The 24,011-nt window shown below is 45.5% G+C and overlaps 1 protein-coding gene across 2 annotated transcripts in view; it reads left to right on the top strand.

Annotated features, from left to right (window-relative positions):
- Nucleotides 1-24,011, top strand: part of tspan9a (tetraspanin 9a) — a 213,971-nt gene that overhangs the window by 170,132 nt on the left and 19,828 nt on the right. For both annotated transcript variants that reach the window (XM_080002000.1, XM_080001999.1), the window contains 2 exons: nucleotides 18,615-18,806; nucleotides 23,037-23,111. In XM_080002000.1, coding sequence (XP_079858126.1) covers nucleotides 18,615-18,806; nucleotides 23,037-23,111 — 267 coding nt within the window. The remainder of the gene's footprint in view (nucleotides 1-18,614; nucleotides 18,807-23,036; nucleotides 23,112-24,011) is intronic.

The following is a 24,011-nucleotide window of genomic DNA, read 5'->3' as shown; positions in this document are numbered from 1 at the left end:
GCACTTTAATGGCCGGCATTAATAGCAAACTGCCAAATTTTCACCATCAAAGGCAGAGCAGCAGCAGTTTAACACTTGGCTTCAAAGCACCAACAACATTTGGAGTTTTCCGTAAAACTTAACCAAACTCTTGGTTTGCGGTGGCTCAGTGAAAGCAGGGTTTTTAAATGACGAGCGACAGCAAAGCAGGCACAGAAGTCCGCGGCAGCACCTCACCAAAGGCCCGATGGTAACGACAGCGCGTCAGTGACGTCTGTGACATGATCCGCTCCATAGGAACCTCACCTGAGAGCCAAACCACACTCGACACAAAACATAAGATTGTTGCTTTCTGTAAGTCTTCGTAGACTCCTCCAGAGGGCCCAGGCATTATGCTTCATCCTCATCAATTGAAATTTCAAGGTACAAGTCGGGGTTCACAGTCACGGCACGTATTAAGTACTGTACTCCTTGTCTCAGACTCCATCTTCAGCGCTCGCACTACTCCAGTTACGACATCATCCTTGAAACCTACGGCACTTTTCTGTAGATTGTTTAGTTTTGAATAAAATCATACATTTGTAAAGACTGCCAATGATGTGACATATTTGAAATATTTGAAATATTCAACATTCATGAATGCAGATGGTTTGTAAAGTCTGTCAAAGTGCCATGGGAATGTGAAAAATAATGTTTTATCGGGTGCAGAAGAGAAGTGCATGTCAGGGAGGTTAATTGTGAAATTGTGAATGCATTCCAAAAAGCAATTCACACTCTGACTCAGGATATCTATGCACTATGTTTATAAAGCGAGTAGGAAGGAATCGGTCTTGAATTGTGCATTTGGTTTGAAGGCTGCAATACAGCCATTGAACAGTGTCGAAATGGTCAGTCACTGGCGACGGTTTGTACTGAAAATGTAACAGTTTAACATCTTCAGCATTTGGATGGTAGGGAGATTAAAGAGTAATTTCACCCCCTGGTTTGAGCCTCACACCACTCACAGCACAATTTTGAAAAACATTCTTTAAAACACATCTATTTTTTGAGCACTTTAAACAATGTTTGTAAAACCTGGTCAATTTGGAAATTGAATTCTCTGCCCAGAGAAACAAGAAGGCAACCTTCAGCCAATTTCACTTCCTGCGGTCCTCCCTAGTTTTTTTTTTCCAAATGGAAATAGTTCAATAGTAATTGAACATGGACACCATGGCTACCAGTGATAAACAAAGCAGGTCCTCATCAGCCTCAATTCGATGCAATAAAGGAGAGGGAAAGTGAACACAGCGGCCACGCCAAAACAAAAGTTTTCGGGTGGACTTCAGATTAGATGCCGTTGTCAGTCGCAAAGGGGCGCAACGAGTATGAAGAAATGGTTTCATTTCATGGTCAGTGACTGTGCCAGCTCGGATGATGATATCACTTTTTTGTCAAGTAGCGTTTTAACAATAGAGTAGCTTCATTCGGTTTTGGCCGTTCTCTATTTTTTCCTCAATGTGGTCTCGGTGAAGAAACACGAGCATCCAATTCACTATTGATCCTATTTAAATGGGAGTTCACTTGGGACTGACACGGGGAATTCCAGCCATTGGTCACATGATCGGGCTAAGAAATGATCCAATCATCATTCAATGATAGTGCATTTCATTCTATCAATAAAGATTAGGAATAAATAGCCTCTCCCCAGTGAGTCGCTAGAGCGAGCTTGACCTTTTTGGAAAAAGAAATGTGGGCCCTCTTGGAGAGCCCTGCAAGATGAAGTGAGTACTGCCCCGGAGAAGGTGGTTAAATGTTCTTATTTCTTAGAAGGAGAAGGCAGTTTTAGCTCCATTGAGCCAGCAGTGTGTAACCACTCACACAAGTTAATTATCCAATCAATTAATCCTTTATTATTTAACAAAACAAAGCCGTATAAGCCCCTATCTCTTTAAGTTCAGTTTTTTTTCCAGTCCTTCATTTAATTAGTTTAAAAGATTTAATACAGCAGAATAACTGTACATCTCCATTTTTTGTTATGGGTATTTATTTGTTTGTTTATTATGTGTACCATCTGCGACGTCGCCTCAGGAGTAACACACCCTGTTGAACTTTGAATGGTGAATTATGTCCACATTGTCCTGGTCCTGGAAGAGAACACAAATTCAAAAGGTTGATCTTTGGTTTCCTGAGCAGCCGGCGAGAGAGACGAGAAGGACGAGCGAGCGTGCGGTCGGCACAACAGCGCCGCGGTCCCACTCTCCGCCTGTGGATTTGAAGTGACTACCAGTGCAGGTAGTTTACAGTATCCTGGTGATGTACCGACCTTCTTATCTCCCTGTCTCAGCCCTGCTAAGGATGAGCAAAGTACAGTAATATGACGTTCATCCTTTGGATGAGGTCCCTTCGGTCCGTCTGTCAAAACTCCCAAATCAGATTGAATCTACTGGCTGTCTACCAGAGAGGTGCTTATTTACCTAAAAGCCTTTGAGTGGTGTCTGTGGCACTGGAAGAGATTAGAACCAATTGTGTTTTTTTACTAGGCCACGTTCAAGCAGCATGTATGGCAGCTGTCAGCCTAAGTTAATTAATCAACAGAGAGGGAGAAAGAGAGAGACAGAGTCAGAGAGGGCGAGAGAGAGAGCGAGAGAGAGAGAGAGAGAGAGAGAGAGAGAGAGACAGTCAGAGAGCGACAGAGAGAGAGAGAGAGAGAGAGACAGTCAGAGAGCGACAGAGAGAGAGAGACACACACACACAGAGGGAGACAGTCAGAGAGAGAGAGGGAGAGACAGAGTCGGAGTGAGAGAGAGACAGAGAGAGAGACAGAGTCAGAGAGAGAGAGACAGAGACAGAGAGAGACAGTCAGAGAGAGAGACAGAGAGAGAGAGAAGCAGAGAGTGAGAGAGCAAGAGAGAGACAGAGAGAGAGACTTCTCGTCTCTTGCGCTCCTTGGTCTTGTATGTCGATGACATATTATAGTAGAAGAACCAGGTCAGAAGTAAATATGCTTCGCTCTAATGAGTTGAATGTGAGTGTGTGTGTGTGTGTGCGTGTGTGCGTGTGTGCGTGTGTGCGTGTGTGTGTGTGTGTGTGTGTGTGTGTGTGTGTGTGGTTGCGTGCGTGCGTGGGTGCGTGCGTGTGTTATTTGCTTTGCCTAGTTAAAAAAAATTATACTTCCTTCTATTGCGAGAACCCATTACATGTCTCTACAGGCTATGTATGACAAGCTTTTCAAATTTAATTAAGATCAAAAAAAGGGAAGAAAAAAATCAGTTGTCGGGCAAATATTTATAGCAGCCGCTAAAGCGAATGCAGTGACTAACTATTTCTGTTAACTATCTCCAATACCATTTCCTTCAATTAGAGCTGGGTTTTACTCTCTCAAACCCAAATGCTGATAACCTTGCCTCCGACATGTCTCGGAGACAATGGAAGACTGTGAATGGTCAGAATGTCAATCCTACCCCGCCACCCTCACACACACACACACTGGTATAAGACTTACATATATTACATATCGCCAACACCGTTAATATCGCTCCAGCGCTTTCGGACCATGCACCCTGAACGGCTCTGGAACTTTTCCTCCGAGGCACATAGAGGAGGAGAAACATGAGTCAATGCTGCGGCCTTCCCTTTTTAAATGGCTTTGACCTCCTCTTGTGCGTCCACCATTAATGCAGCATCATCCTCCGTTTACAGTATGTTGAATTGATTTAAGTCATCCACTTACCCTACATGGGAAATATTAGTCCGAGCTGTGTCATAATAAAAGCCTTGGCTCCATTACGCTATTAGCTGACTCGAGATTAAAGACCTTTCTTTGTACTAAATCACGGCAGGCCGTGTGACAGAGCCCCCTCCGGTCCCCGGTGCAAGTAAGCTTGCCAGTGCTATCTATATATAACCCTCCTCAATCAGCTCAGCAAATGATTGGACTCAGGCTGACCTCACTGCATTATATGGACAAGAGGGGTTCATGGTTTTATGGAATTGGCAAGCAAGCCTAATGCTCTCTGTGATGTGTGGCGATAAGGTTCGGCTCTCACAGCAGAGTCGACTGGACAAGTAAATCTCACACAGATGTGGGCAAATGCATAGATAAAGACAAGCAAAGACAAGGAGATTACGCATCGGCACCCTCGCACTTTATTACACCGTGACTTTAGCTGGATTAAATGCACTTAACTCTTTCTGATCAATGTAAGCGTTGCCTAAAATGTCCTTCCTAATAGGCGGGGTGAACCGTGAGGCGGGGCTCTCTGTGCTCTGCGGGTACAGCTGTCCTTGCTGTGACTCAGAACTGCCACCGTTTTTTGGAGTTAAAAGGAAACAACATGTTTGGCGTGCGTACTCAAAGATGGTAGGCAAGGTATGTATTTATAACTTTGATCCCGCGGGGACACACAACAAATGACAAGCCCATCAATCATCGATTCCTGAAGAAGACCTAGAGGCACCGACCCCCTCCCTCTGTTTCCTTTGCTGCTTGTCACTGTGGAAGGAGCACTCACTGTGATGGGATGTGGCAATTGGGCTGTTTATGTCCTTGTTCCCCTCTCCTCCGGTGACCCCCAGCTGAGGCCCTTTACCCCGACCCGAGCCGCGGTTCCCCTCCTCAAGTCACTGACTGTCCCAGCGAAGAGAGATGTGAAGGACTCTGGTCAGGTCGCATGCTGTACAACCTCCCTGTTCCAAGAACACAACACCAGCACGGGATCAGTGGGATTCTCACACACACATAAATACACACACACACACACACGCGCAGAACTCCGAGTGACCACTTAGTGTGAAGGCTACCGTGACGGGAGGATGCTCTTTTTCTCCTACTGTAGTGAGTTTGGGTCCGGCTGTAGACCCTTGTAGATTGTTTGCTGACGGAGATAGCATATTAATATCATCTTTGCAAATGTCATGAGAGAGAGAGAGAGAGAGAGAGAGAGAGAGAGAGAGAGAGAGAGAGAGAGGGAGAGAGAGAGAGAGAGAGCAAGCGAGAGGCAGAGAGCAGGTTGCAGTTGTGTGTATATACGGACGATTGCTTCATCAATAAAGCTTTTTTAAAACAGCAACTTCTCAAAATCATCTTAACTTGTCACTGTGAATTTTTCATGTTTTTCGGGGGTGGGGGGTTCATACGTTTTGCACAGAGAGGAAGGCGTTACACAGTGAAAGTCCTCTAGCTCGGATTTGATCTAGGATTTGGACGTCGTCATGTTCACATCTGTAACCATGTTTCTGGGAGTGGATTGGACGTCGGCGCAGTTCCCGTCATCCCTCCCGCTCAGACGCACCGGCTCAACGTTCCGAGGCTGAGTAAACAAAATTATCAGACTCCCCGCGGATCGGATGATCAACCTTCTACTCCCGAACGAAAGCAAATTTTTCCCCCACTTTGATGATCGTGGTGTAAATACAGCGGGAGGGGAGGGAATGGGGCATGCCGCCATTTCCAGCCTCTCTGCGTCCCCCACTTGAGGTCGTGTCGGCTGCCTGGTTATTAGGACAGCTGCGCCTTCAAGAGGATCTGCGGTGATGTCAGCGCTGCAAGGTCTTCTTAGGAATGTTGATGCACAGCTGCATTGATTAAAATTTGGAGAATAGCAAATCCCAAAGGCCGCCCAGAAATACTGGGATATGTAACACTTCAGAGTAAATGGCAAGCATGTCATATTACCCCGGTGTGACATTAGACTTGGCCCAGGACCAAGACGACAGTCGGCATGATGGTGTCCTGGTCACGTACGACGTCCTGTTGAAGCCGGTCCTCCTCCCGGCCCCACTCTGGCGTTTGATGAGTGACCGGCCTCCGCTGCAGGCACTCCAATCCTTCAAGTGATGATGGGGAGGGCGGGGCAAATAGTAGAGACGGCGCATGTAGTATACGAGAGGCAGAGTTTCCATCCCTGTTTAGCGAGTTTGGTCGACCCTAATTTCGGATTCAGATTGCAGAGCATGTTTGGAGTACGGCTCCAGGAAGCCTCTTGGGACCCAATTGAAACCAACGTGTAACCATTCACCGCAGTTCCCATGATAATGATTCTCAAACCAGTCACACAACAGCAAATGCAAATATCCCGGGTTGCTGATTTTTATTTCTATTTTTTTGACAGCTCCACGTGGGTCTTATAAGTGTGCACTTTTCCGTGACTTTTCGAGCAGCAGACGTCGAATCGAACTCTCCCATAAGTAGAGCTGTTATCCACGATATGCTCTCTTTTCTATTCTTTTCTTACTCTTCATCTGGCATGGATTTCGTCCATGTTTCGGCTGAACTGTCTTATTCATATGCTAAGTGAGACTGTTTATTGATTATTATCAATAGATTTTATTTTTTTGGAATGTTTTCATCCCTTTGTTCAATTTATTTTCACTTTGAGACGCTCGGGGAGCAGTAGGACAGAGGGCGCGTTAGTCAGTCTATTTGGTGGGTAGTGGCTTGTGGCCTCCAGCGCCGGGAGAATATTAGGGTGGAGAGCGACGACGGAATCATGTTGCAGCAACGCTGCAAAAAAAAACTGACATGTGCCTCCTTTTATTACTCTCTCTCTTCTTCTTCTTCTTCTTCTTTTTCTTCCTCCTCCTCCTCCCCTCCATTATGTGTCTACCGCAGGTGATAAACCTGCGGTAGACACATAATTTAGGGAGGCAGTCCCGCACAAAGGTAGCACACTTATTGATGTGCTGCTTTTGTGGGGCAACATGTACCGGGTTGAGGCGCTGATGGAAGTGGAGCCGACCAGAAAAGTTACGCGGTCAATTTTTCCGTTGGTCACAATTAGCATGGAGGCTGCTCGGGGTGTTCAATGAGCCATTTAGGGCTGTTGAGGAGGGGAAAGGTACTGTAGACTATACTGTTAGCATGGCTTTACCATAGCACTGCTATATAACCTCCCTTTACAGTTGTCTGGTACGCTGCAAAACCCTCATCAAAATACTCAATCGCTGTCAAAATAGTTGGGAAAAAATATACATATACACCAACCCACCACAACATTAAAACCATTACTAATAACCACTAATATTGTTTAGCTCCCCCTCGTGCAGCCAAAACAGCTGTGACTCAACGAGGCATTAACTCTGCAAGGTCTCCCGTGGTATCTGGCACCAAGACGTTAGCAGCAGATCCTTTAAGTCCTGTAAGTTGTGAGGTGGGGCCTACATGGATCGGGCTTGTTGTTCCAGCACATCCCACAGATGCTCGGATCGGGCCCTATCCACGGCCATCGACATGATGTGGAAAGAAATGTGATTCATCAGACCAGGTCACCTTCTTCCATTGCTCCATGGTCCAGTTCTGACGTTAACGTGGTCATTGGAGGTGATTTTGGCGGGGGACAGGGAGCAGCATGGACACTCTGACTGGTCTGTGTCTACAGCCCCATATGCATTGGACCAGACGGCCTCGACTTCGCTCCCCACATGCATCAATGAGCCTTCAGCGCCCATCACCCTGTCGCCGGTTCACCGGTTGTCCTTCCTTGGACCACTTTTGGTAGGTACTAACCACTACCGGGAACACTCCAAAAGACCTGTAGTTTTGGAGATGCTCTGACCCAGTCATCTAGCCATCACAATTTGGCACTTGTCAAAGTGGCTCAGATCCTTAAACTTGCCCTTTTTTCCTGAAGAAGAAGAAGAAACAGTCTTTATTCATCACGCAACACACCACACTACAACACATGCTTGCACACACACACACACATGCACATGCTTTGATGGTGGCCGGTGAAATGGATTCTCTGCTTTTAACCCATCCTGGCTTGTCCTTCCAGGACAGGACCAGGTGATAAATGTCCATTGCTGGTCAGACGATGATGTGTGCATGTTTTTGGTGGGGGTCCTTACTGACGTGAGGTGGAGGAAACCCCATGTGAGCACGGGGAGAACATGCAAACTCCACACAGAAAGGCTCCTATTTGGGAGATAACCGGCCGGAGCACGGTGCCAACAGCGCCCCCAGGGAATCGAACCAGGACCTTCTTGCTGTGAGGCAGCAGTGCAATGCACTGCACCGTGCCACTGCTTCCAACACATCAACCTCAACAACTGACTGTTCACTTGCTGCCTTATATTTCCCACCCCTTGACAGGTGCCATTGGAACGAGATGAGCAATGTTACTGTCACTTTGTTTTAATGTTGTGGCCGATCGGTGTATATTTAGAATCCAAATATGAATGAGGAAAGATAAGAAATTTCACTTCTCAAAACTACAACAACAAAAAAAATCCTTTGTCTTCTAGTCTAGTCTCATGAAACAGTCCACAAACATTGTATTCCGAAGACGCCTTCAAATTGTGGAGAGCATCGGCAGTCATTTTGAAAAGCTATTTGTTTTACGGGAAGACACCCTAAGTTGTGTGGTGTGGGGGCGGTGTGATTTAAGCCACCACACCTGTTTTGGGTCGGGTTAATTGGGCCCGGAATCAGGAGTGGCTGTGCACCTGTTGCTTGTCAGAGCAATCAACGAGCACAGGTTCAATCACCCATGACCCATGACGTTTCCATCTGCTCCATGCTTGATCCGTCTTGCCCACTCTCTTCAACAAACTGGTACGTTTCAACACCATCGCCTGTGTCTCTGTGTCGGAGGGCCCTGAAAACGCCACTCGGGTGGGGTGTGGCAGGCGGAACCGCCACAACATGCAGTTTAAATTGTAATACATCCATGCCCTCCTCCTTTCTGAGCACGGAAAAAGTCGGACAATTGTGCTGCGGGACACGGTTCAATGTCATCATTTTCGTGACTATGAGAACGAAAAAAGTGTGAGACCGGGTTGGTGTGTGTGTGCATGCATGCGTGCGTGTGTGTGCGTGAACATGCGTGTGCGTGTTTGTGTAGGCCTCTTCAATATAAGATGAACAGGGATGGAATTTTTTTATTACTCTTTGTGAGGCTCCTAAGCTCCTGCTAAAGGTCACTTCTTTGGGGAGCCCCGCAAAGAGAAGCCTAATATCCTCAGTGTGACGGAGATGCAGACAATACCTCCTAATCCTTCTCACCTATCAACTCTGTGGAGTCCTCTCGGAATGAATATGGAGCGCAGAGACGGGTTTCAAAGTGGAAAAGACTGATGACTTCTGCGATTAGCTGCGGGAAATACTGGTGAAGGGTTTGAAATTAAAGTACGCCGTGAAAGACACAAATTTTCAGCAAGACTCCCTGAGAGTTGGGAAACAAACCTCCGTCTGTAAACATCAGGTCTGTCAAGGCCGGTTCCAGCCGTTTCTTAGTGGTTGCCTCGGACTGGCTAGATTTTTTCTTGAGAACAAGTCTCCAGTCGCGGTTCTCTTTCGTGCCAGATTCGCCCGACATTTTGGGTCAGGGTTTGGGTCCCAGAGACGGACGCACACGCGGAGCGTCGTCAATATTCAAGTGGCTCACTGGCATATCACACTTCCATGAATACAGATTGCCTCTGTGTATTGGTTAATGTAAGGTCTTGTTTTCACTGCGTGTTCTCCGGCGCTCTAAATTTATTATCCACAGAATGAAGTCGGTTGCTCCGCATATTCAAGCAAATTGGGTCAATTTTCCAGTTTTTGCGCCGGTGCATACATGAATGGCTGCGCGTAGGGTAGTATGTAATGCCCCCATGCACACGTGACTCCGAATGTGTGCACATGTGTTGTGTGTGAGTGTGACTTTGTGTACACACACGTGTACGCTCCCGTGTGCATTCCTGCAGTTCAGCAGTATTCCCAAAGCTTGTTAATACCTTATTCTGCCATATCAGCAGGTAGTTGGGAGAAATTGAGCCAAGTGTGTGGGTGAGAAGCCATTGTTCTCTGCAGCCGGAGAAAATCCGGGGCAAGAAATTACGTGAGGCGGGGGGAATAAGAGGTTTAATAGTGCGGCCGTGCAGCGAGTGTGTGGCTCCAAAGCAGGAGGGATATGAAGCCTTCTTTAGCCACGGCATGTAGTAATATTAGCAAACCTTTCTTCCTCTGTCTTCCTCCCAACTCTGCCCCTGCATTTAAAAGGCACTGGTGAATAATTTACTGTAGGGGAGAGAGCTGCATTAAGGAGGTCCTTAAAGGAGCCGGGAAGCAAACCTTTACCCCCTGGCACCGTATGCGAAGTGACTATTGATTATTATATGTCCATAAATTTGAGTATCCCATTTCCTCACCAGGCATCCTCCTGGCGCTCTTGTTTTCACTTAAGTGGATGTGCATATTTTGCGTCTTCATCCTCCTTCCCCTGCCCCTCCAGGGATGCATAATGCCTCCGTGTTGCATAACTGCAGTGTTTCGGTCCGCACGGTCCAGGACTAAACACGTGCTGGATGTCCACGCTTTTTAAGCTGCCAAAAACACAAAAAAAACATCACCTGAAAGCACCAGCAGCTCATGGTGCAGCTGTCGAGTAAGGCTTGACCTCAGCTCCTCATGTGCACATTTATTATGGCGCCGTGCTCCGCATCTTCACAGGTAAATGAAATTCCTGTACATTTAGATTGTTTCCAAGTCCTCATCAAGAACCAGGACCGTTCGCCCACCCCGCCGTCGCTGATGGGTTTTGTGTTTTACAGCAGCGCCAGAGGCGTATTTTTGGGTGGGGGCGGCAGAACCGGTGGCTCTTGTTCATTATAGAAATGATTAAATGAGATAATCAAAAAAGTATGTAATGTACGGGATGCACAGGTGCCCATACATGCAACCACACACTAGCATCACCTTCCTTCCAGAGCAAGCATCCTCTCAGCCTTTCACAGTCTCTATTAGCAGGGCTCAGACAGGCCCTCCAGATGAAATCCTTGAGGTTTCCAAGACCTTCACGCGTCTCCAGCGAGACCCCCCGAGGCTGTTGTTTCATCCTGTTATTTTTTCATTCGAGCAAATGTCAGACACACAAATTAAAAAGTAAAACAACTCATGGCATCCCTGGCAACCTAACAAGCCTGTGTGCACACCAGGAAAAAAACAGATAACCTTGCTTTTGGCTGTTTTGGTCCCCACCATGGGTGAGTGGAGCAAAAAACAGATGTATGAGGCATGTGGACAGCTCTGCTGGGGAAGCCGTCGTAAAGGATGCACCCACGGTTCAGATGGTCCATTTGTGTCTGTGTGCATGTGCCTTGCAGACCAGCAATGCATGAGCAACAGTAATATCTCACTGTAGTCTGCGTGCATGTTTCCCGATAGCAAACTGATCCTATAATTACTCGCCAAGTCAGCAGCCTTTCTCTCGCCAACTCTGAGTGGATATTAGCACTTGGCAGGATATTGTATTTGAAGGAATACCAGTCCGGCTTGAATTTAATATTGAGGATGAAAGTTGAATGTAAACAGCCAAAAGGGAAGAAACAAGATGTGATTTACATTTGATAATCCAAGGAGAATATCATACCGTTGTACGAGAAAGGAGAAAAATATTGTTATATTTTTCATTTTTTTGCCATATTGTCCAGCCCTAGCCTATAGGGTCTGGATCTGGAGGCGTAAGGAGATGTTGGGAGGGAGGGAGAAGAGACAAATGGGGTGTGGCCACATATCGAGTCCATATATTTGACCAAGTTTAACGCTTAACCTGCAGCAGGCTATAGCTCGCAACGTTTGGGATTTCATGGGAGTCCTTTTATCCCTCTGGGTCCTGTGTTCGAATTGGAGAGACCCTTACATCCTGTTCCTTATACTCCGGCTCCCAGGCATAATTCATCTCTGCTGAGCCAGCGTACTTGCCAAGCTGTGCACTGGTGAAACTTTTGTACTGGTGAGACTCTTTTGAGTTTTTTTTTTTTTGTTTTTGGGGGGGGGGGGCATTGGCAGACCGGTGTGAGATATTTACATCGTGTTTACTTGAGCCAGACGGATGCTCGTGAAAGTGGAAAGGGATATTTGTTTTTCCCCAACACATTATAGTACTCAAATGCCCCATAAGATAACTCTCCTAAGCGCGCATGATGTCTCCGGCGAGCAGCAGTGTTCTCATTTAATTAGAGCCTGGTTTTATGCAAACCGCTCTCTCTGTTATCGCCACCATTTATGTATTTAGTTTTCAGTTTGGCTCAATAAGGAAATGGAGGGACATGACTAGTCCTTGATGTCTTTGGAAGGGTCCTCCCGGATGCCAGATGTGGAACCGCAGCCGGGGGGGGGCCCCAACAAACTCTGACCTCCGTCGGCCCTCATCTCTCTGAGCCGAGCTGTGCAGGAACCTCTTCGGTGCCAATCATATGATGAGAGCCCCCCCCCCTCCGGCACAGCCCTCTCCACTTGCTCTCGATACATAATTAAAGTGGCCGTGTGCTGCCCTGGCTGAGTGAAGAATCCTGTCAGAACGGCGGATATCTAACAGTAGAATTAGCCGACATCGGCAAATTGGTTTAATTGAATTCTGCCTTTTTGTCCCGTGGCGTGGCTTCCTGTCTCCTGGCTCTCGTCCCAGCTGTTTTCAGACGCGAAGAGGGCGGTAGGTGTCAGAGAGAAGGAAGGGGGATCGCAATTGACGGGGGGGCAAAGAAGAAAGTCCTGTCTGTCCTTAATCCCTGTTGGCCGATTGATTTTAAGTCTGTCGACGTTGGGCCCTTTCCCTCCTGCACCGTGGAAAAAGAGAGAGCGAGGGGGAGAGAGAAGGATGGCTGTGCTCACCTCTCGCCGCAGCCCAGGAAGGGGGGCGTTGCTAAACACCTCTAAACTGGGTAATCTAACAGGCTCTTTCGAGATTGGCAGAACCCGCCAGGCAGAACTAGCACACAGACCCGAATCACACCTCATCTGGATGCTTGACTAAGCCTGTGATGGAGGGAGGCAACACCAGCCCTGCGACAACTTTTATGTCACATTCTCGCCTGAGAAGCTTCCTGAAAGCTCTCATCTGCATACCAGACTGTTTTTGTAAAAAAAAATACCGGCCTGAAAAGGGAGGCAGGGAATATGTTTTTTTTTTTTTTTTTTTGTTTTTTTTTTACAGAAGACAGTTATCGCATCTCAGTGAATTAAAGTGCATAAAATGGTGTGCTCAGGGTAAAAAAATAAATGTAATTAAATTAAAGAACGCCAGATGCTCTGCATACTTGTTCCTGTCAGTTTGGCAACGTGCTGCATCTCTGCATCGGCGTGCTCGGTCTGTTTAGTCTCTCACGTTGTGCGAATCTATCAGGGACTCCTGTGGGCGGATGAAACTTTAAACAGGGAAGATATAGCTTTTTATTTCCTACGCCCAACATCTGTCCCTGGCCTTTAGAAGCCATGTCACTGTTTATTCTTGGCCTGAGAGCACAGTTCCACCAAGCCCCCACCACCACCATCGCGGACCCAGTGAATAATTCACTAGCTATTCAAGTCATACTGGCTATGTAACATTCACGAGGGGACGACCAGGAAGCCCCAGTAACATTCAGCCAAGGGCGGCGGTGGCATGAAACAGAAAGCAGAGAATATCCACTCTGCGATGGCCACAATATGTGGAACAGTGAAGCGGTCTGATCATTTGGCTCGATGTGGTGTGACACCGCAAAAGACTTGGGGTTGGGACACCAGATAAGCCCGTATTGCTTATCATCGTTCAATAGACTATATTCCATGCCAGATGGGATAGAGTTTGAGGAGTAAGATGGAGACAGTATGGCAACGTAGAGATTCAGGGGTTTCACAGTAGTCTGCTTTGGTACAAGCACTCGTGAAATGCTTACAAGAAGCTTGAATGTTGTAGCTTGAATGTTATTCTCACGTGTAAGTCACTTTGGATAAAAGCGTCTGCTAAATGACTAAATGTAATGGAAATGTAACAAGAAAAAAGAGGCACATAAGACTATCTATCATCTATCACTAGTTAACTGAATACATAGCTCATAACTGAAGATATAAAGAATATATGCATAGGATATACTGCACACACACATATATATATATATATGTGTGTATATTCAAGAGGGAGAGATTCATATATATATATATGTTTTTCCAATAAAAACAATGCCTCGCTATAAACACGTAGAAAGGACGATAAAATATCTCCAGCGTTAGCCCGGAGATGGTTTTCACTTCTATTTATGGGTTATTGTAAAGAAGCGCTCGTTTCTAAGTGGTACTACAGGCCGGGTGTGTGTGATGGCTTCCTCGTTTGACTGCTCGTTCAGCGGAGGCAGTGAGGTGTGAAGTCTCGGTGTCAGGCCAATAAACTGAGGTGATGGCCAGATTCAAGGGGGTCGGCTTCAAAAGACTGACGGGCAAACAGGCGTGGAAATACACACCATCTCTCTGTGTCAACCTTTGCGATAATGTGAAAAGCGGAAAAACCCAACGAGAGCAGTAATTTGACAAAAGCCACCATTCCGAGGTTACTTTGCGATTCCGCCCAGTGACTCTCTGAGCTGCACTGTTGTGGGATGGGGTGGGGTGCTCCTTCTTCCCACCACTCAAGGGCACTTTACAGTCTTGAACCCCCACCCCACCTGCACCGCCACCCCCAGGACACCCTCCCGCTCTCCAACTCCACCCGAGCGGCATCCGGAGAAGATTGAAGTGGCATCCATGTCACGTAGCAGGGTTTCCAAAGACATAAACACGCATACTCAGATGAAGGGTCACGCATTTTACACTCACCGGCTCACACAGGCGATTATTTCAATGATTTATGATCATTTTAATTCATCATTATATCCATTATTTTTCTTTCTCCCCCACTTTCTCCCTCTGGCAACCCAGTTTGTCATGCCATTCGATTTGAGAAGTATATTATGACCGAAGAACCGCACACGGAGTTTGCATACTTCATTGTCGCCCCCCTCCTCCTCCCAAGAGTTCGCTGGAAGTATCGTCCCAAAGAGAAAGGTCGGGTGAGCCTCTGCCTATAGGGCACCTCACCATCATGACATCATCATCATAATTGCAATTTCATTGTCTTTTTTGTTCATTTGATGCCACTGATGCACCACACCACACCTCTACAGCTTGTAGAGTTAAAAATACAGATAGACAGTTAGTTTTCCTTGACCCATCTGATGGAAACCCACCCACTTCACCATTAATTCATTGTGACATTTCTGGCGTTGGTTGAAAACTCCCTTGATTTTGGATCAAATTGTGGTTGTGAAACGATTTTCCAAAATGAACGTGGTCAGCTCAAATAATTGCCATCAGGCGATTATGTAATAATTGCGGCAGCTCTGAATATGCCCCTGTCTAATTGCCTTCATCCGCTCAAAATAGTGCCCTTGTATCAAGTTCAGGCGTGCGCTGTCGTTCTTCTCCGCCTGAGGGAGTAGAAATTTGAGATTTGGTTTGGTTTCCTAAAATCTTTTTGAAACAATATATTCTGGATGCGGTTTAGGACGGCATGTTCAAATTAGCCTCGACAAAAGCAATTAAATTTTAATAGTGCAAATTTGATAGAGGGACAGCCGCATTTTCTCAGCTGGTACCCCTTGCATGGTAACCAAATGATTAGAAATACAAAAAGGGTTTAGAGTTTCAACAATGTTCTCCAGCAACTTGTTAGGTTGGGGGTTTATTGCTGTGCATACGTGACTGGCGGCAAAACAAAACAAGGCGTCCGGCTCCTACTGGCAGATTGTTAAAACCGCACTATTATACAATTAGGTCTGAAAGATGTTCTATGCACACTGAATCTCTCATAGACAGTCATGGAGTACAATGGAGTACATGGACTACAACATTTTAATTAAAAAAATAAAATAAAATGGACACAATGGACAAATATTACTGTTGTTGCACAAAAGAAAGGTTCCTCACTCAGCAAAATTGAGCATTCATTATTAAAGGATGACCCAAGGAATGTCAGGATGACTCAAGGAATGTTGTCTTGAGGCAGAACTCAGAACATAAAAAACCAATATGACAGCATTTGGATTGCATGAAAGGCCGTCTCAAGTGAACCGCCCCACCATCAATTTGATCACAATTAAATTGTTGATTGCCCTACATACTGTATGCTAATTCTCTTCCTTTTGACAATAACAACCTCAAGCTCACTGCATCTACAATGTAAGAATGCCAATACACATGACAATACAGACGTATTGTAGTCCTAAGAACTAAGCCTCCTTGGTGACTGATTAAAACCTCCTTTCGTTATGTGTGTGTGTGTGTGTGTGTGTGTGTGAGAGGGGGATTCCTAGGGATTCCTTGATCCTCCCTTGCAGATGGGATGTCGGAGTACGGCTCACTTGACAATTAAAAGAATATAAGGAGCTCAGGGGGAAGACTCGAGGTCAAGCTATACCTTAAGCATTGAGGTCAGCTCGCCAAAGAGATCAGAGCTTACCAATGTCTCCTGTTGTATCGACAAAGAGGTTGGCCAACGGTGGTTTATTGTGGCAGTAGTGGCACGGAGATTAAGGTTACCCTCTTGGCAGCATCTGAGTCGGACCAGATCAGACCTGATTGAGAATGAGGTGGAGGTAGGAGATGGTGGGGGGCAGGGGGGTATAGCTGGTTTCACAGTCACTTAAGAGAGTGACACGCTTGGAAGAGCTGGCTTGAGCGGGCATTAATCACATTTAAGTGAAGGCACAGTAGGGCCTCCTCCCCACCTGGACTCTCTAACCTCCCGGCTTACTGGCACTGAATCCGCTGTCTCTTCTTCCACCGACGATGCTTGATCTCCCTCCTCTGTTGACCAGAGGCCCTCGCTTCCTCCCTGGCCTCGCCGGGCAGTAGGTGTGTGTACTCTGGCCCCGGTAAACGTCAGTGCGGATGTGCGTACTCTGTGCATATATGATCCGTCAAAACATTTTCACTTGATCATGACATGTCTCTTCCATTTCTCTTTCCACTGTTCACCACCGACTGCAGCCTCCCGCTGAACGATCTTGGCTTCGTATTATGAATGCGGATGACGAATTTTCCTCGATGTAACACACTTCTATCGCTATCCATTGCTCTTTCTCTCTCTCTGCTTGACTCTCTGTCCCTTTGTCCTCCCTCTATTCATCGGCAAAACTTTAGTTCAGTTTTTTCCTTAAACTATGCAGACGGTGTGACAAAGCCTTTAAAAACTCGTTTAGCCTTGTCAATCCTCCGCACCAATCTTGAATTCCTAGCGTCCCGCTTTTGTGCCCAAACCTAAAAACCCAAAGTGTGATCTGCTTAAAGCTAAAATGCGATTGACTTAGAGCCGCCAGGACGTTCTGCCGCTCCGGCCTTGTTTACGGCCGCTGCTGGGTCGACCTTGACGGGAGCACTCAGCCTTTGTTCATTGGAGTGGAGCCTCAAGCCCGAGGCGGGGCATAATTTGTTTCAATGCTAGAATCTGTACGCTCTCATGAAAAGGGCTTTTATCTATCCTGAGTCATTTACGTAGAGCCTTGATTCTCTCTCCGTGACCTTCGCGGTAACAATAACCAATGTTTCCTCTCAACCTCAGCTCTCCGGGGACTAAGTCTCCTCTGTATCTGCCTGTGCATGCGTGAGGCGCTATCATCATCGGAGCCCAGCCTGCATGAAGCCTACGCTGGTGCCACCGTTGGCATTATCAGCCAACCGACTGCTACCCCATTCTTTGATGATTCACACATCCTGTACACCTCTTGTACCTGCACGCTAGGTTTGGTTGTCACATATAATTTATCTGGCATCAACATGATGATGGCATTTTTTATGAGTTGCTTTGCGTTGAAGATAAACATAGTACTTAATTAATTCCCAGGAGGGTTTTGTGAAACAAACTCAATTTTCATTTTTCACAGTGTGTGATTATCTTAGACACGCCCTTTTCACACTCGGAGCATTTTATCCTTTTGTTCTGGGGTTGCTCTCTTTCTTCACAGTGTGAGAATATCCATGTTTACTGTTACCTCTTTCAAAACACCTCATTTGTGACCTGCGTTTGATTAACGGTGCGGTGGATTTATTATTCAGTTGCTCTCGTAGACAGATTTGTGTGAATGCATGTGTGAATGCATGTGTTTTTACAATTGGCATATATATATAGTATCTACAGTATAGTATATACATACAGTATAGTATATACGTGATGCAATGCAGTTATGACACATTGCTGGTATTTACTAATTTGTTGTGGAGCCCTGTTGGAATGGAGGCAGGGGATGTAAAGATCTACCGACGTGTCTTTATTTAACTTCGTTAGGGTCTCCAAGTGGTTCCTCTTCTTCCCAAATCTCACTGTAATGCACTTGCCTGGTAGAACCCTCATACAGCCAGCTTGCAAAGGGTCAGAGTAAAACACCTCAGGGAAAGTGCTGCCCCTAGGTAAGGTTGATGTCCACTGAAGGGCAGTTTCAGAAGCTGGAAGTTCTCATTTTTGCATATGGCATTTATTTAATCTCTGTTTTCCCTGTTTGTACTTGGAACTAACTCCAGTGTAATGTGTTTGGGTTGGTTCATAGTAGGCATGCTTGCTATTTGCAAGTTGCATTTTCCTGGAAGTTCGATTGACACCTTGACAGACCAGTGAGAGCGTGCCGGGGATATCAGATCCCTTTTGACAGCGGCATCAAAGATGTAGTTCCAGGCTTTCTCCTTCCTAGATGAGAAAGCCTGGGGACGAAGTTGGTTCAGAGTGACTGTAGCCATAGGCATATTCTTCCTGGTCAAGATGTAGAAACCTGAAAATTATCCTTTTTTTGTATGTTACAGTATTTGATGCCAGTCTTCCTGAGGTGTTATTGACCCATCCCGTGGCGTTTCATCTGCTGACCTGCCCGTCTGCTCCCTTGTCTTTGCCTTGCAGCTGTGCGGCTGTGGGCTACTCGGCGTGGGCATCTGGCTCTCTGTGTCTCAGGGCAGCTTCGCCACCTTCTCGCCCTCCTTCCCCGCCCTCTCGGCCGCCAACATGGTCATCACCATCGGTGCCATCGTCATGGTGACGGGCTTCCTCGGTTGCCTGGGATCCATCAAGGAGAACAAGTGCCTGCTTCTCAGCGTAAGTTGCCACATCCACATGCCTCAGCAGTACCCAATTATCAAGCACAGCAATCAGAACTTGGACAAACTACAAACAAGATGTCACATCCATCTTTACATCTCCTCTGATATTTGTGCTATTCATTATGAAAACCCACTGTGGATTTACACACACTTTGGGTAGGTGCAATCGTTTCTCCAAATACGTGTGCCTAATTGAATCCTGATTAGTCGGGAATATGAAGTGTGTGCACATAACTAGGGATTCGCATTCACCGATGCCGATGAATCTGTTACACTGCACATGATATTCAATCATACAAGCTGGATACCCTACTACTACTACTACTACTAACCCACTACTAACATTTTTACACACAAATGTGCCCTGCTCCCGTTTTTTATATGCCCTATTGAGAGAAACCACTACCTGTGTTAAAGTAGAACATACATACAGTATATACACGCCATACTGTACAGCCGACGAGACCTCGGTAGCAAATTAATGTGTCTTTGAAAAATGGAAAGCCAGCGGAGAAGTCTAACAAGCTCATCGGTCAAAAAAGTACAGTCTGTATTAAACCTCTCGGGCCGAGGGGGGGGGAAACAAAAGCCAAATTTGTACCATTCTGCAAATGAAGACGAAGCAATCATGTCTTTTCCGTGGCATTAGCCACAGCGTAATTAAGTCACTGTCATGGACTAATGATACTTGTTACTCTTGTGCTAAAAAGTCCAGAGGGAACCTTTTATTCAGTACTAGGTATATCTGTACCGTGACCATAAGGTTCAACAAGCATTTTATCTTGCCCTCATGTGTTAAAGGCCTGAGCGATAAATCCTTCTCAGGCTCATGCAACGTGACGGATTTTGTGGCTTATTGGTCGAAAACACACTTTACATACAGTAGACTTTAAATTTGTGTCAGGCCTTGGGGTTAGGGGGTACTTATCATCATTTACGGCTCAATCCCTGGAAGCTCCCGCATTAGCCAAAAGTCCCCACACCTAATCCTCAGTGTCGGACGTGGATTTCTACACCTGCTTACCAACTGGCAATAAATGAAGGAGGAAGAGGGAGCAACTGGGCGGAACTCCTAGGAATTCAGACATTTAGGATGAAGTAATGCAAGAGAAAGCACTATTTCTTGCTTGGCACATCTGTTGGGGGAAGATACAGCAGCAGGGGGCTGAACTTCTGGTTTTGTGTAATATTTTTACTTTGCAAGCCTGTCCGTCCATTTTTAGCCACCCCAGTTGGAGCTCTCCCGGCTTCACCCTGACACATTGTCGCTTCATCTCCCTTTTTTTATCCTAGAAAATGGCCACAGGTCGGAAGGAACTTTGCTCTCCGTCTATTTCCCCTCACCTGGCTCACTTATAAAAATGTCCATTGAAAGCAGGTGCACCACACACCTCTGAACGAGGAGCGAAGACATAACAACATCCAGCTGAAACCTTTTAATGTACCGGGTGCAGGCAAGCAAAACCGAACACCCACAAACAAGGCTACGGCATTCCAACCTGCACGCGTACACACACACACACACACACACACACACACACACACACACACACACACACACACACACACACACACACACACACACACACACACACACACACACACACACACACACACTCACTCACTGGGAAGGGGAAGGAGGGTGAGATGCAAATCTGAACAGCAACCATTTTTTCTTTTTTTGTCTTCAAACGCTGTCTCTTTCCCTTCAGCACCCGGATTTTTTTTTTTTTTTTTTTTTTTTGACAAATGAATTGGGAAGAGTTTGTTATCAACAATGATACGCCAATCTGCCCAGCTAGAATTGCAAAATAACCAGCCTGTGCTGGTTATTTGGGCCTTGACACATATAATAAACCACCCAAATGAATATGAAATTAATGGAGCCTGCTGCAAGGCGTCTTGCTGCAGTGGCTGCCTGCACCGCAGAAATACATCTATTATTCAGTCTCCAATGACGCTTCAATATTAAAATACTTCAAACCAGCCGGAAAAAAAAATAAAAACACGGCAACAATTTTAATTTTAACTGTTTTTCTGATGCAGTTTCACTTATTTTAAGGGATTGTTTTGTTGGGGGTTATCCTGAAATATGGAAGATCGCACCATAGCAGATCACACCATGGCAGAAAATACGTTCCAAAAAGAGGAAATTCTTGTTTTATATTAAGAGAAAAATATGCCGTGCCCTAATTTATGTACATCTTCATCCTTGGTCACCCCCACAAGATCTTGGAAAATGGTTATAAACATAACCCTTTATATAAATGCTGTGTTTTAGACTAGGCTATACACCAATCAGCCACAACATTAAAACCACTGACAGGTGAAGTGAATAACATTGATCATCTTGTTCCAATGGCACCTGTCAAGGGGTGGGATATATTAGGCAGTAAGTAAGCAGTCAGTTCTTGAAGTTGATGTGTTGGAAGCAGGACAAATTGGCAAGCGTAAGGATCTAAGTGACTTTGACAAGGACCAAATTGTGATGGATAGACGACTGGGTCAGAGCATCTCCAAAACGACAGGTCTTGTGGGGTGTTCCCAGTATGCAGTGGTTAGTACCTACCAAAAGTGGTCCAAGGAAGGACAAACAGTGAACCGACGACAGGGTCATGGGCGCCCAAGGCTCACTGTTGTGCATTGGGAGCGAAGGCTAGACTGTGTGGTCCGATCCCACAGAAGAGCTAAAATTGCTGAAAAAGTAAGTGCTGGTGGGGCAGTTCCGCCTACCACACACCGCCCAAGTGGCGTTTTCAGGGCCCTGCGGTACAGAGACACAGACAACGATGGGTTCTAGACATCAGTTTATTGTAGAGAGGAGGCTAGGTGGAATCAGCCAGGAGCAGATCCAACATGTCATGACAGGGCTCCTATATTCCCAAGTGAGTGTGAAGATGGGGGTTTTAACCTGTTGCTCGTTAGCCCAACCAATGAGCAACAGGTATGCAGCCACCCTGACCCAATCACCTAGATCCAGGCCAGGTGTGGCTGCTCAAACCATCGCATCTCCACACCACAGCTGGATATGATAGAAAGGTGTCAGAACATACAGTGTATCGCAACTTGCTCCGTATGGGGCTGTGTAGTCACAGACCGGTCAAAGTGTCCATGCTGAGGCACGTGAGTGTCAGAACTGGACCATGGAGCAATAGAAGGAGGTGGCCTGGTCTGATGAATCACGTTGTCTTCTACATCATGTAGATGGCCGGGGTTAGGGTCCAATCCAATCAAGCAACTGTGGGATGTGCTGGAACAACAAGGCTGATCCATGGAGGCCCCACCTCACAACTTCCAGGACTTAAAGGATCTGCTGCTAACGTGGTGTCAGATACCACAGCACACCTTCAGAGGTCTTGTGGTGTCCATGCCTCAATGGGTCAGAGCTGTTTTGGCTGCACGAGGGGGAGCTACACAATATTAGTGGTTGTTAATGGTGGTTTTATTGTTGTGGCTGATACACGTACATCACAATTGGTTTGCGTCTCCTTTAAATGTTGGTGTTACCAATGTGGATCAGAAACATAAATTATTCTGAAAGAATCTCGATTCAACTCCAATGATTTCATTGCATTTGTTTAAAAAATTATTATAATGGGCTTTGGCTTTGGACTTGACAGTGTTTAAAACGTCTTTCTAAGACTACAGTATTCTTAAAATGTTGGCTTTGAGCAGAGAGAAGATCACAGATGAAGTTATTTACTGCATGGGGACTTGATCATAAAAACAAATTTAATATCTCTCTTTTTCCAGCCTTTCTCATACCCCACTCATTCCAATGTCTTATCTAGTCATTGAAGGGTGATTGTTCTTCAATTTATTTTTATCTGTTGATTTTCATATCTCGTATTTTTAAACATTCTTTGGCATATACAGTAGAAACCAGCCAAGTTGGAATAGGTTTGCTAGATATATAGGAAGAATTATCTCTAGTTCGTTGGGCTTGCAGCTTTTCTTTATAAATAAGGAATAGGGAACATCCAGAAGCCAAATAAAAAAAAATAAAAAATAAAAGAATGCCAAATGTGAGAGGGATATTAACGTTCAAGATGTGACGCAATTAATGTTTCTTCTCTAATTTTGTATAATATTTGGCTCTCATGGTAGAGTGTTTCTTTCTCAAACTTTAATAACAATGTTTGCATGCCATGATGCCATGATTAGATGAGCAATGTCGTCCAAGCACGTGTTTAGAAACAATCTGTCTGTCCTTCTGTCTCCCCAGTTCTTCATTGTCCTGCTGATAATTCTCCTGGCAGAGCTGATTTTGCTCATCCTCTTCTTTGTGTACTCTGATAAGGTGAGTCATTTTTTTCCCCATTTTCCTTGTGTTTCTGAAATCATCCACATCGACAGATTCAATGCCCAGATTCCAGACCCAGACAGTGCTTTAGTAAGACAAGTATTTTCATATAAAAGGAAAGTGTCTTGTTAAGGATTGGTGCATTGCTGTACAGACAATAAGCACAAAAAGGCTTAACAGTCTGAAAGAAAATTTTTGCCTAATTTATTTTCTTTGGTTTATACGGAAAAATAGGCAAATATACAAAAACATACAGAATATACAATTTGCGATTGTATGAACAGGATATGTCACATTAAAAGGCAGTAAGCTGCAGTATGATTGCTAGTGTGGCTGTGGGCATTATATATAAATATAGACAGATGATAATAATAATAATAATAATAAAAGAATAATAATAATAATAATAATAATAATAATAATAATAATATACTGTGCATGATGAAAAAATATGTATACAATACAGGCATTTGCAACAATGGATGAGTAGGTATAAATTAGTACCGTAATATTACATTGTCTACACGGTTATTAAAATATAATGCACTATTCGTAGGCACAGATATGCATGCACACGCTCCCAGCAGTCAAAGGTGTGAGTGAGATACACGTACATGTGTTACTGCCGTGCGCCCTGAGGTCACCCCTCCGGATTCCGCATTCTCTGTGTCAGAAAAGGGTAAGAGTCTTCACCCCGCTATTAACCCAGTTGTTGAAGGTCAGGCCACACAATGCAGCCTGCTACCCACCAGTTGTTTCCTTGTAATTGGCCTTAAAGCTCGCCGGCTATGTATACATGCATGTGTGTTGGGATCACTTTATTTTCCCCATGACCCGTGACTGCGTGGCCTGACCTTGCTGTCTAGCTGTGTCCGTGCGAGGGTGCGACTGGGAAGA

This window comes from Zeus faber (assembly GCF_960531495.2).
Source record: "Zeus faber genome assembly, chromosome: 6".
In the NCBI taxonomy this organism is placed as follows: Eukaryota; Metazoa; Chordata; class Actinopteri; order Zeiformes; family Zeidae; genus Zeus; species Zeus faber.
The sequence above is the reverse complement of the archived record's forward strand: the minus strand, read 5'-3'. Positions and strand labels throughout refer to the sequence as shown.